General features: G+C 53.5%; 3 protein-coding genes across 3 annotated transcripts; 1 reads left to right on the top strand and 2 right to left on the bottom strand.

Moving 5' to 3' along the window:
- Positions 1-988: 988 nt before the first annotated feature.
- CCMA1212_002060 (uncharacterized protein) lies at positions 989-1,577 on the bottom strand (the record flags this gene model as incomplete). Its single annotated transcript, XM_073699462.1, has 3 exons — positions 989-1,420; positions 1,495-1,547; positions 1,571-1,577. 3 exons carry the CDS (start codon positions 1,575-1,577, stop codon positions 989-991), a joined length of 492 nt encoding a protein of 163 aa, XP_073561910.1.
- Positions 1,578-4,496: 2,919 nt separating this feature from the next.
- CCMA1212_002058 (uncharacterized protein) lies at positions 4,497-6,301 on the top strand (the record flags this gene model as incomplete). The annotated part of the gene is made up of 2 exons (XM_073699461.1): positions 4,497-5,038; positions 5,113-6,301. 2 exons carry the CDS (start codon positions 4,497-4,499, stop codon positions 6,299-6,301), a joined length of 1,731 nt encoding a protein of 576 aa, XP_073562441.1.
- Positions 6,302-7,937: 1,636 nt separating this feature from the next.
- CCMA1212_002057 (Protein MSS51) lies at positions 7,938-13,803 on the bottom strand (the record flags this gene model as incomplete). Its single annotated transcript, XM_073699460.1, has 8 exons — positions 12,940-13,803; positions 12,252-12,875; positions 11,048-11,606; positions 10,973-11,025; positions 10,118-10,796; positions 9,752-9,870; positions 9,030-9,687; positions 7,938-8,400 (listed from the first exon to the last, which is right to left on the bottom strand). Exons 1-8 carry the CDS (start codon positions 13,751-13,753, stop codon positions 7,938-7,940), a joined length of 3,969 nt encoding a protein of 1,322 aa, XP_073562444.1. The 5' UTR covers positions 13,754-13,803.
- Positions 13,804-13,831: the final 28 nt, after the last annotated feature.

Genomic DNA, 13,831 nt, shown 5'->3' with positions numbered 1-13,831 from the left:
AGGTGAGAGATAGAAGGTGTTTATCGGGGAAGGAAGCTTTTGGATCAAAGCCGTCCCTAATAGAGTTGTCGAACCTTCGAAGATCAAGAGGATGGCGCTGTAATGAGAGGTTTCAGCATTGCCCAGTTTTGTCTGACGGTCTGGGATTAGTCCAGCAGCCATGCTGCCGTTCCCAACGGCGAGTTCACCGTCAATTGGCCGTTGATACTGCGCACAAATTCCAACCCACATATAACGCTGAACACAATTCCTCCACCATGGTTAGTGTGGTGTATCTTCGTCCTTCATACTCCGTATATGGGAAAATTATTCCCTATACCAGAGGGCCAAGCGAAGATGTGAAGTCACACTGGTATCCAGATTGGTCGATGGAGGAGTTCCCCGCTTCCAGATCTAAGCTTGCGGACGTGTTGGTTGAGTGTTCCGTAAGTTTAACGAGATGTTATGTTCGATATTAAGATCTAACTATTACACCATCCCAGTGAGTTAGCGTCCGCACTACTACTAACACGCCGCCTCCTTAATGAGGAGCACGAAGTCATGAAAACTCAGGGTTTGGAAAGAGTGCCTCGCAAAAGTATTTACCTCAAGAAAGGATAAGCTAGTGAGCGATGTGCCCCTGGTCAACATGGACGGCCCCCCCGCGCTCCCGTGCCTTGAAGCTCGAATCTGAAAGAGGCAGCACCAGAGGCTCTTTTCGTACATCCTGTCTATCAATATTGACTGATGTACGAAAGTGATCCGCATGAGGCGAGCCAACGACAAAGTGACGAGTTCTGAAATTCCATGGCTTGGTTGGCTGTCTGAATGGGCGTACAGTTGTACACAATGCTGCTCTATGCAAGAACGGGCTATGACAACCTATCTCGACTAGAAACGGATCTCAAACCCTCTGAGAGAGCTGGAATCGGTCAGCAGCTCCGGCACGAGGGGCCTTGCCTATGGAAGAAAGGGCGAAGTGGCCTGTCTATACGAAGTACAGGCGTAGCTAAGATGGCGTTGATAAACCGGTTGTACTCTCTTGCAACTGATCGTAGCATTTCCGATGAGCGGCGAGCGGCGAGCGGCCGGGATCATCCACCCCTGCACTCTGTTTTGGCACCGTCGTTTGGCGCGCAGGTCTTGCTTGTAGCTGAAAACGTGGAGAAAAAGACACATTTGGAAGAAGCAGGTATTCTGTGGTAGTGCGCAGAAGTGGTAATGTAGTATTGCTACTACTACACAAATCCCGACTTCGTAGGTCCCAGCTGGGGGTAGCTCTCAAATCTCCGGAGTTTGTTATATCTGAAACTTGGACGTCCATTTGTCTAAAGGTTAAGATTGCGAATAAACGTCTTGGTGGTGATGTGGAGAAGGTCGTGGCTGAACATGTCCCTCTGGGCCTTGGGCTGGACTCTCCTTCAGAGTGCTCGTACTTGTACTTGGTAGGTCACCGTCTGTTAGCTTGAATTGATGATCAGCTGCGGCACTGCGTACATGAGGGCATACCCATACCTTGAACAAGGCAGATGATTCGTTGTTAATCTGTATCATCTGCGACAACAGCGCTAGCTGATTCGGGCCGCTCCACAGGACATGCTCTAATTTCATACCCCCCTCTCTTAGTTCATACGAGCCGTTGAACCCTCATCTATCAAAGCTCGAGCAGCGTTGTCGACTTCGACTCTGGGAGATTCGGGCACACAGGGATGAGCTGAAGGGTTGTTGGGGGATACCAGAAAGGCTCCCACGGCCAAGCGGCTGCGTTTGTTTGGAGTTCTGACACGATGTCCGGCGGAAATTGATCCGTATTCACTCCGTCCACGTGAAAGCCCTGCCGCGGTGTGTTTGCGTGGGCTCTGCAGTGGCTAGTGGTGACGAGACTGGGATCAAGGTTGCTTATTTCCTCAAGCCGGGGTTCTTTGCTGCGTAAAGAGCCTCGTACCGGCACCTGCAGCGCTCTGGGAGGTGGGTTTGCCATAGTAAAATGCTGCCTGGGTGCTTGTCCGGAACACCATTTCCTAGTCCCGTTGATGAAGTCGTCGGCCCACGAATATGCCGGGCCAGGCTCTTGAGCGCAGAATCATCATGAGGCCCTAGCAGCAGTCAGTCCTCGTACACCAGGCGTTGCATGACAAGCAGCACGAGTACCTGTACGGGCAAGGGAGGGAGTCAGTCGGTGACGAACAATCCTGGACAACCACATGGGCCGTGGAAGCGGCGGCTTTTCGCGAACTTGCACCAAGTCGTGCTAGCAGTGAGCATGGCTATCGGGAGCATCGTGCTCACGTGGTGATTTCCTGCTTCTGTTTCCTGGTGTGTTGTTGTACTGTGTCTGAAGAGCGCCTGAGCGAGCCCAAAAATGTATGCCTGAGGTGAACGAAATGGAGTTTCTAAGGTCCCTCGTATGGCTCCTTCCTTGCCTTGTTGATGGCTCTTGTCGCGTTTCTGGGCCGACGTCACGGAGGGAAGGTACGGAATGCTGAATCATTTTTTTCCGACGTCGCACCACATCCGCCTTAGGCTTCTCGATGTTACGTCTTCCTTCCGTCGTCTCTTCCTCTCCTCATCTTTCATCCTTTCATCTCTTCGCTCCTACTCGTGGTTCGTGGACGCTACAGTCTTGCAAAACATTGAGACATACATCATCAGGCAACCGGCCGTGCAGGACGCGAACCTCCCACTTACATACAAGCAGCAGAAGACGCCCCCAATGGACCAGTGTCAACCAGTGGTGGGTGGGCTTCGCCCGTACCTACATATGGTCCCATGTCCAGGTCCCCGATCCCGCCGACGCTGCCTCTTCTGGCAATGCTGGCCCTGATCACCCGTTGGTCAATGTTTGCCCTATCATGCCCAATCTCCATGATCCATGATCCGCTCCCAGTTCCCCGTCCGGACCTGTCCAGAGCCACCCCTCAGGCATTCCGGGCTCTGGCTCTGCAGGCCTATTCCCTTCTGGGACGGATCCCACCCGTCCGTCCACTCGCCGTCTCCCTACGAGCAAACATGGGCGCCAGACGTGCAGCGAGGCAAGCTAGAGAGCCGGACTGACACGCACAGATGCGCTCACCTCACTCATCTGTACATGCACCAACTATATGTACAGTACGTATGTACAGGCACACGCTCGAGAGGCGCCCATCACTTTGCCGACTCGCACGCCCCCTCCCCTCCGCGGTACCCCTGCAGCAGGCAACCCCTGAACGTACATGTACAGGACCTCTTCGTGCATGCGTCTGCATGCCTGTCTCCACGGCCAACGTTCCGCTTCGTTCGCAGACAATGCGCTCCGGCTTCAGCGTCTTCCCAGGCAGCCCATTATACGGAGTACAGCTACAACGAGCCACTCTTGTACGCCTCTGGGATGATACTGCTTGGATACCCTAGTCTAGCCCGGGCTTGGTAGACCTAGCATGGCACTGGGTTGGTGGGCGGGCCACTGCTCGTCTGCAGCAAACCACCGAGCTTGCCGTCTCTTGGGCCAACAGCATCGGCCTGCTGCAGCTTGTCAGATCTTGTACGGACTCGCTTGCCGCACAGACAAGCACGCGGTACGACAGCTTCTGCTGCCAGCCAGGTCCGGGGCCGGTACTTTGGTTTATCATCGCAGATGCATCGCCGCCCCTCGACCAGTCCGAACACTTCTGCTGCTACTGCTGCTGCGTTCTGCTCCTCCCCAGGGCTGGCATGAGTCGTTTCCCTTCTCCGCAGTCGTGTACAACTATTTACACCCCCACGAAAGCACGAGGCCGCGAGTAACGGCGAAGAAAGCTTCCGTCATTGTCTCACCAGGCCGTTACCGCGCGGAAGAGTCCACCAGCGGGTCTTTAGTAGTTAAAGTGACGTGAGAAGCAGGGCTTTCCTGGACAGGTGTGTTTCTTGCTTCCTGCTTGCTCCTGGTCGTTGTTCTACAGAGCTGGCCAAGTAGCAATACATTATCCGGCAGAGCGCCCCTCATCCAGAGGCCTTGTCACCGAGACTTCTCTCTTCACTTTCACCCGTTCTGACTCTCTTTTCTCTCCCTCCTCAGACGCTTTGCAAAGTTATACACCACAGCTTCTTTTTATTATTAGTTTGCAGTGCAGTCATATTTTAGCATCTCAAGTTTATTTGCCTTCCCCCTTGGCTTGCCTCTACAGAGTTGTTCGTCGTCTGTCGAGGAAGAAGAAAGGACTATGCCATTCCCGTGTGTACACTGTCCATGAGGTTCGTACGTTTCCTGTTTGCTTCTCGACAAATGCTGCCCAATACTCACACTTGACTTACTACTACTACTGTCGGCTCGCTGATGACGGCCCAAGACAAAGTTTGAATCTTGTCTCTGCGCTGACGGATGAAAGATAATACCCCCCCACTCGTTCCGTCTCTCTCTTGCCCTCCTCCTCCTCTTCCTCCTCTCCTCTCCTCTCTCTGTTCTGGCAGACACTATTTGCCAAGTGCTGACTTGCTCAGTTTTTCAGCAACCAGCAGAACCCAGCGATAGACTGGGCCGCTAGATTCCAGGAATACATACAATGAACACTGCCGCTCACGGCTCTGCCAACTTGGGTCAAGACGCTACCATGGTGCAGAGCAACGGAGCTGGTTATACCAGCGACCACTGGGCGAGCATGAGTCCGTATAGCCAGAGTCCATATGGAAACAGCCCTCTGAACGAATATGGCGCTACCTTTGGCGGATATATCTCGCACGGGATGCCATCAGAATCGCTCAGCAGAATGCCTCCGCCCATTCCCCCATCAATTCCTCAGCATACGACGCATCAACTGATACAACCCGCGCCGCTCATGGGCCATCACCAACTACCAATGCTCAATACACAATGGCCGAGCCAGTTGACGAACCCGACACCATCGGGGAGCTACTCTGCTCCTCCGCTGTCTATAGCACCTGCATCCAGCCTCCCCCCAGTTGAGCCGCCGAGACCCCCTGTGCACCACGAGAAGGCAAGGAAGACGTTGAGCGCAGAGCAAAAACGAGCCATGTGTCAATATCACGAAGATAACCCAGGCACTAGGCAGGCAGATATTGGCGCAAAGTTTGGTGTCGAGAGAAGGTAGGTTCACTAGACATCGCTTCGGTCAACCACCCCTACCCGCGCTCTGGGGACTAGCTGACACCTGAGCCAAGCACTGTATCCAAGGTGTTGAGGCATAAGGACCAGTATTTGAAGCAAGATCCGGAGCCAGATAACTCAGCTCTTAAGCGTCTGAAGGGGAAGCACCCAGACTTTGATCGGACGCTGAGCAACTACGTCCGTCGACAGCAGCAACGTGGATTTGAGGTCAAAGACGAAGAAATCATCGAACAAGCAAGGCTCTTCGCTCGCGCCAGTGGCAGCCAAGACAGAAGCCTGACTAACATCAACAGCAACTGGCTTCTCAAATTCAAGCAAAAGCACGGTATAGGGGCTGGTCGGCTAATGCGTCGAGCCTCCGAGACGAACATCCCAGACCGCATCACCATGTCCACAGCTATTCCACATTTCCCAGGGGATAGGACAGCCACTACCATTTCTCCCGTCTCTCCAACTCAGCAGCTCTCGCCCCTTTCTGCTAGCCGCAGTGACGAGGACATACAAGCTGAGGGCCATGATTTTCATTTCCAGTACGGACATACTGCGTCGCACTCCTCTACCTCGCTGGCAGGCGACTTGAGGGATCCAAGCGTTTCATTTGCGGGCGGCACGATGAGCCCAACAGCGCCTTTCCACTTCTCGCCCGATCCCAACCTTGGGACATTCCAAAACAGTCTCCACATACAACCAGCAGGAGTCTCTGAGTTCCAGCACCATGGGAAGAGAAGCAATACTTTTCCTTCCCTGAACATCGAATGTGTTCACCAAGATACGAGTGTCGGACCGCTTACTCCTCGAAACACATCTGGCGTTACATCATCTTCGGCGCTGGAGTCGCCGACAAACGACGTTCGGAATACTACCTACACCCTGGACACAACAGTATCATCGCCGCCAGCTTTACGCCGCAGCAGCAGCAACTCAAGTATGATTGCGCGATCAAACAACCCTTCCACGAACACGAGCTCGGTATCATCCAATACTGCCGACTCTTCGCCAACATCTCCGACGCCAGAGGATGCTAGACGTGCCGCGGAAACGCTGCTAAGCTACCTTCATAGCATGACGCCAAATGGTCCGTTCGACAAAGGCGAATATGCCACCATTGTGCAGCTTACCAAAAAATTGCAATTACATCAACATCAGATTACGCGTCCCTCCATAGGAGGACTGTCAAGGATCCCTGAAGGCGATGATGGGGAAGTTCAATCGCTAGCCGAGGCGGCGATGTCAGAATTATGAACAAGGTACTCCAAATCTACCGCAGTTCCCCAAACACCTGCCTTTTCGCTCCCTTTTCCGAATCATCGATCATTGCGAAAGTCTATTGCTTTCTACTTTGCTCTCTTCTGTCATTTCTTTATCACTCTTTCGTTTTCTTCTCATCGGCGTTACGGGCCCTCCTGGAGCAATCCTGGATCAAATCAATAAACAAATATGGGGGGAAGACGGCGACATTGGATACCTAGATCTACGCAAGAGAGGATAAGGCTTGCCATGAGATCGCAGCACGCGGTGATGCAGTCTATTTTGAAGCATTGAAGAGGCTCTAGCTACTACATCTCACATGCAAAGGCGGCTCCTCTCATGCTGGATGGAAACTGGAATGGACGGAAAAGGGGTTACAACTAAAAGAGAAAGGCGACTTCATCTGGCAACAGATCTACCAGCATCAAACCTGACAACCTGATTTTATTGCTTATAGGCCACTCGTTTCAACGTTCTACCTGGCTCCCTTCTGGAACCAGCGCGATGGCCTTTTTCTTTTTTTCTTTTTCTTTTTTTCTTCTTTTTTCTCTCAGCACATTACTGGCCACGAAAGGCATTGCACTCTGCTTCACGCAAACCCCTGAGCATGCTTACAGCGTTGATTTCTTATTTCACTCTTACTTCACACGCCTCTTGCCCTTTCTTTGCGTCTTTTTCCTTCCTATCTCAGACCCGACGTGGATTCCGGGCTTTATGTGGTACTGAAATACACAGAGAAAATTATTTCCTCTGGGTTGTTCAGGCACCACTTCAGACAGTGAAGCAATCAGCATCTTGCGGTTCCTCTGCAGCTTCGCACAGCTTCTTGATTTTTATCAGCTTCTCCTTGGGTTATAACAATTCCCCGTTTACATGTTTTTCTTATTGTATCGCGATCAAGTCATATTGGAGGATGGGAGGGTACAGGAATAGGAATAAGGGAACAAGACAAGTTCGAAAAACCAATGATCTACAAGGGCCTCGATTTCGGCACCACACTCCTCGCGGAGAAGCATGCTTTTTTTTTTTCTTCTTCTTCTTTTTCACTCCCTAAAGGTGCTATATTACGGAGCACCTGTCAAGACATGTGTTAGTATTTTTTCCTTTCGTCCATGTACGGCACGGGCACACACACACGACGGGAGAGTGACCAAAAGAGGGTCTCGGGGTAACAGGGGGGATCCCTCATGCGGACATAATTTTCCTCGGCATCTACATACTACAAGCTTTTTTTCATTTTATGTTACCGGCTAATCCCCGTCTTTCTATGGGCCTTATTCTGAGGTCGCGCGTCTTGTGTAGTACTACTTGAGTGAGAGCATGTACTGGTACACCTTTCGATGGGGGTTTCCATTCCATGTGGAGGAAGTTCGAGGAGTAGGCGTTTGCCTAGACGCGGGCCTAGAAAAGGGGTGTGTTAGACAGACTGAAGTCTGATACGTTACTCATTACAAAGATGTACTGCCGGCAATGATACCTTATCTACCTTACTCGTGCAGTATGTACTCGGCAGGACATGCGGAGAAGAAGGGGCTCTGTCTACCTATGCACCCCTAACTACCGATCCAAAAGGCCTCCATCATTGACTCTGTATGTACAGCATATTCTTCGCAGGCGCTTTCAAGTTCCATCAGCCAAGTCTCTCTTCCCATAGCTCCACAACACCCTTCTCGCTTAACTCGGGCATCAGCCTCACGAGAAGCAGCTCCAAGGCGCTGTACATCAGATGCTTGTTGCAATACTCATCACCAACAACATCAAGCAGCCCCTCAATCTCGTCCAACATCCTCTCGTCGCCGTCCTGCTCATCAGCCGCGGCAGACGACGATCCGACCTCCTCGCCAGGGTCAAACAACCCGCCCAAGCGCCAGAGCCGACGCCCAAAGTACACGCGGGCAACGCTTGCGGGGAGCAGGCCCAAAATGGCGCCAGCGGCCCTGCGGCGAAGAGCGCGCAGCTCCTCCTCCGACTGGGGAGGTGCGAGCGTCGACGTGCCGAGGCTATTGTTGGGAAACAAGGCGCCTCGGAGCGACCGAAGGATGGGCGGCAGACGAGAGGAGTCGAAGACGGCTTGAATATGGTGCGAAAGGAGTCTACAGAAGCCGACGGCAAAAGCAAAGGGGCCATTAGTTAGCTTGGTTAGTCCCATCAGATAGCAGAAAAACAACGAGCCCTAAAACAGAGGGAAACGGAGGGATTTCCATCGGCTCCGCCCGTTAGAAGGTGGGGAAGGAAAACGAGATTCAGAAGGGAGGGGGGGGGGGGGGGGGCAGNGCGTTTAGCGACTGCTTATAGGGCGTTTGCAGTGACAGCTGCGTCGAGTACAGCTTTTCAACCTCACCTCATGCAGCTATCAAGATCTTTGATATAGCAGGTAGGGGAACATGACGGAACATGACGGGAGAACATACGAATTGATCCAACTTGAGCCTTTATTGTCTCTCAAGAGATCTTCTACCTTTTTGAATACCCCTTATATATAGTACATTGGAGAGGTGCCTCTACACATACAGTGACCGTATTCTGTACATTCCTCGTGGATATTTTTACACATTTTATACCGTGACGTCCAGTAGAATCCAAGCTGGATACCAAAGCCCAGCAGCTCTCCATTCTCTGCTTCTTCTTCCTCTTCAGAGATCTCGTGTGGTGGTCTCGTATCTGAGAAGATTGTCAGCCAACTGCAACGGAGAGGCATATTGTAATCACGCCCAAAACATACCTCTTTCCTCGGAATGCCCAAACACCCCAGTTACCGCAGGTGATGTCCTGAGGGTCCATATCGTCAAGATCCCATCGCAGACTCCGGAAGATGTTCTCCCCGGGCTCCAGCAGTACGTCAAACTCCCCTCCTGACTTCTTCTTCACCCACTCGACGTCACGCTTGATGTCGACCTCGGTATATCCTGTGCTGATGATTGGCACCTTGGTCTCCAACAGCAGCGGCAATGTTTCTTCCCAGTCATGGCTGCTCGCGGGGTGGCCAAGTCCAGGGTGGAACAGGACGAAGCAGTCGAAGTAAGGATCGTAAGGAGCAAAATGGCCCGTCTTGTGAATGGTGTGATAGTAGTCCACAATAGTGCTTATCTTCATGTTGTACCACACACGATCTTCCACCACGGTGCCGAATGGGTTCGAGGGTGTGCGTTCAGGCAATGGGAACTCGTCATCTCGGTTGGCCATGCTCTCCGGTCCAATGAAGATGAGGTGCAATCGCGATTCGGGGAAGAGATGAGCCAGCTGCACCCATATCGGTCGCGGGAGAGACGATTCGGCTCGTGCGCCGAGAATGAATAGCCTCACTGGCGGGGGTTCCGGACGAAGCTGGTTGACGCCAGCACCACGTCCAGATCTGGGTATATGCAGGTTATATCTCAAAGCTAGCATTCCATATCGCATTAGGGTCGTATGCTACATAGCCAGTGTTCGGTTTTCTTCACTTACCGCTAAAGCTCTTCAGTCCTTCGACCGTCAAACGTCCTCCTTTCTGGATACTGTAGGGGCTCAGCTCGTGAAGAACGCTGCCAATGGTAATCGGGTACGTAAGAAGTCGAGTGATTTGCCTCATGGATCGGTCCGAGTCCACCGCTTCAAACTCTCGAGTATACATGAACGTATCCCAATTCGTCATGTTGACCGCAGCATTCTCCATCTGGAGGTGGGGGGGGGGGAAGGAGGTCCAGTGACTTGAAGGAGATGCGAGATGACGAGCAGATTCGACAGATGACCAGGGGTGTGAAGGAAAGGGCTCGGGGAAGGATATGAAGCCAAGACACAAATCAATGAGACAAGGAAATTTGCATATCTTACCTGTCAAGAGGGCCATCAAGCCCCGCAATGCGCCATGGCCCGTTGATGGCCGCCGTCCGTAGTAGCGATATGAAGCCGCCCAGCCAGGGCTTCCGCTGCTCCAGCTCAATCAGGTTTCCGAGACATGACCAGAGCTTGAAGGAAAGTACAGGTACTTTGGCCCGGCCGAGGTTCGTATCCGTAGATAGTAGTCGTCGTTTGTCGTCGTGAATGTGGTCTGCGGCTTCCTCATCGAGATGAAGCGCCGTTCTAGGCGGCAGGGATATAGAATCCGCCAATATGCCCGCCATGAACCTAACCGCGTTGAAGAAAAGGATGCCCAAGTGAATGATCAGGACAAAGACCCCTTGGATCGTCCATTTGGGCGACTTGGCCGCATCCTGGCCGAGGTCCGATGAAGAAGGCGATGGCTGGTCTGTCCCAGTCACGATCCTTGCCTTTGTTCTGGCTTTCTGCTCGCCCAGTGACCTTGCGGATATGCAAATAGCCTCATAGAGCAACCATGGCTGGGACGCTTTGCCTCCAATCACATTGCCGATGATGAGCTCGGACAGGATCTGCTCCACGAGAGCCGTCAGGCAAGGGTTCTCCAAGTCTTCAGTCGGGAGCAGGATGGCCAGAACGGCCTGGACCAGCAACTGGCGATACGTCGCCTCATTCTGCCGCTGCAGCTCCACGGCTATGTCATCGCCCAGGCGAGGTACGGGGGAGAGGAACGGTAAGGGGAATATGGAGTGATAAACCTCTCGGGGATCAGCATCCACGGGCGGTTGAAGGGCAGACCGAGAGGCCACGCGGCGAGCTGCGACCCGGTCAGTGGCAGATCAAAACCGTAGGGCATCGCCACACAACTACTAGCCTGTAGCATGTTTGTCGAGCAGCTCCGGAATCTCATCCAGCAGGAAGCTCTCGAGATCTAGTTTTCTGAACCTCTGCTCCAGTGCCGTGGTGCAGTGTGCTATGATGCGGAGAATCTCAGGCACAAACGTCTCGTCGGTGGTGATTTTGCCGTACCAGCTCTGGACAAAGTCGCGCATGATGATGGCCAGGAAGGCGTACAGCTGCAGGTCGACATCGTTGCGGCTCGTCAGCGGCGGCAGCAGGTCCTGGAGGGCGGGTTGGGCATCTCGGGCCTTGTCTCCCAGGTGCTGCGGGCACAGCGTTCGGCGGATGAGGTTCAGCGTGGCCCGGTCGGACAGCGGGTCGACGGGCGCGGCACGGTTGCTCCGACGATCTGCGGTGTTACCGGCTCCGGCGTCGGGAGGCGGAGAGACGGCCGACTGTTTGGGCCTCGTCGGGGTCCTGGGAGCGAGGGGAGCTGAAGCGGAGGCGGCATTCATGGCCGGCGAGTCGAGCGGCGTCGTCTGAGGATCATTGCGCGCTGGAAGAGGCGGGATCGGGGAGGCGTTGAATGACGAGAAGAGTCGAGGAAGCGCGGAAGGGAGCGGAGCAGCGGTCGCGAGAGAGGAGATGGAAGCGGCAAAAGAGGCTGGACGTCGTTGAGGTTAAGTTGGGTCGCTGTTGGGTCGCAGGTCTGGGGTTCGCATGCAGTTGGAATGGATCGGTCTGACGCTGCTGCACCTGCACAAGCCCCCACACGTGCATCAGGTGGGTTCAGGCGGTCGCTGCTCGCTTAGGCGCTGAAGGCCAGCGCGTTTAGCGACTGCTTATAGGGCGTTTGCAGTGACAGCTGCGTCGAGTACAGCTTTTCAACCTCACCTCATGCAGCTATCAAGATCTTTGATATAGCAGGTAGGGGAACATGACGGAACATGACGGGAGAACATACGAATTGATCCAACTTGAGCCTTTATTGTCTCTCAAGAGATCTTCTACCTTTTTGAATACCCCTTATATATAGTACATTGGAGAGGTGCCTCTACACATACAGTGACCGTATTCTGTACATTCCTCGTGGATATTTTTACACATTTTATACCGTGACGTCCAGTAGAATCCAAGCTGGATACCAAAGCCCAGCAGCTCTCCATTCTCTGCTTCTTCTTCCTCTTCAGAGATCTCGTGTGGTGGTCTCGTATCTGAGAAGATTGTCAGCCAACTGCAACGGAGAGGCATATTGTAATCACGCCCAAAACATACCTCTTTCCTCGGAATGCCCAAACACCCCAGTTACCGCAGGTGATGTCCTGAGGGTCCATATCGTCAAGATCCCATCGCAGACTCCGGAAGATGTTCTCCCCGGGCTCCAGCAGTACGTCAAACTCCCCTCCTGACTTCTTCTTCACCCACTCGACGTCACGCTTGATGTCGACCTCGGTATATCCTGTGCTGATGATTGGCACCTTGGTCTCCAACAGCAGCGGCAATGTTTCTTCCCAGTCATGGCTGCTCGCGGGGTGGCCAAGTCCAGGGTGGAACAGGACGAAGCAGTCGAAGTAAGGATCGTAAGGAGCAAAATGGCCCGTCTTGTGAATGGTGTGATAGTAGTCCACAATAGTGCTTATCTTCATGTTGTACCACACACGATCTTCCACCACGGTGCCGAATGGGTTCGAGGGTGTGCGTTCAGGCAATGGGAACTCGTCATCTCGGTTGGCCATGCTCTCCGGTCCAATGAAGATGAGGTGCAATCGCGATTCGGGGAAGAGATGAGCCAGCTGCACCCATATCGGTCGCGGGAGAGACGATTCGGCTCGTGCGCCGAGAATGAATAGCCTCACTGGCGGGGGTTCCGGACGAAGCTGGTTGACGCCAGCACCACGTCCAGATCTGGGTATATGCAGGTTATATCTCAAAGCTAGCATTCCATATCGCATTAGGGTCGTATGCTACATAGCCAGTGTTCGGTTTTCTTCACTTACCGCTAAAGCTCTTCAGTCCTTCGACCGTCAAACGTCCTCCTTTCTGGATACTGTAGGGGCTCAGCTCGTGAAGAACGCTGCCAATGGTAATCGGGTACGTAAGAAGTCGAGTGATTTGCCTCATGGATCGGTCCGAGTCCACCGCTTCAAACTCTCGAGTATACATGAACGTATCCCAATTCGTCATGTTGACCGCAGCATTCTCCATCTGGAGGTCGGGGAGGTTGCCCTCATGGAACACTCTGCCAGACCGGAGATCGTGCTCGTCTTCGTTGATTTGGCGGAGCGTATCGCAGATCTTCAAGTGATTCTCGTAATCATCCATCCAGTGCTCCTTGCTGCAGTATACAGCAATGCCACAATCAGGACACTCAAAGTCCACATTCGCAGGAGGCATTTCCCCTCCAGTAGCTGGAGCAGCATCGCCAACGGTGGACGCATCGATCGGAGCTCTAGCATGCTTGTGGTCCGGGTGAGGACAGTATGCATGTTGTCTCATGAAGGCAGCTCGGCGCCGGAATTCGGGGACTGGCGATTCGGAGAAGGGGTGAAAGAGGTCATCCTGACTCAAACGGAGCGTAGAAGGCGCAGACCTCCCTGCCGCAGAAGCCTCAGACGAGTACTCGCGAGCAGCCGTCGTCAACTTGGACGCCGCAATCGTCCGCTTGGTGTCTGCCGACTTGCACGAGTGGACGCTCCGGATCGGCACTTGCGCCCACAGCTTCAGCGCTCCCCGGGCCGTAATTTGCCTCCGCAGCGATGCCGAGCAGCGCCCGCATAGGCTGTGAGCCGCTCGACGCAGCGCGGGCTCCATTGTCTCGCCTGGTTGAGTCGAATTGACGTTGCTGAGGTCCCCCGCTATGCCTGTCGCCTCATGTATAAAAAGAGCTGG

The sequence above is a fragment of the Trichoderma ghanense genome (genome assembly GCF_004382785.1).
Source record: "Trichoderma ghanense strain CCMA-1212 chromosome Unknown scaffold_1, whole genome shotgun sequence".
Lineage (NCBI taxonomy): Eukaryota > Fungi > Ascomycota > Sordariomycetes > Hypocreales > Hypocreaceae > Trichoderma > Trichoderma ghanense.
This window is presented reverse-complemented; position numbering and strand designations above follow the sequence as displayed.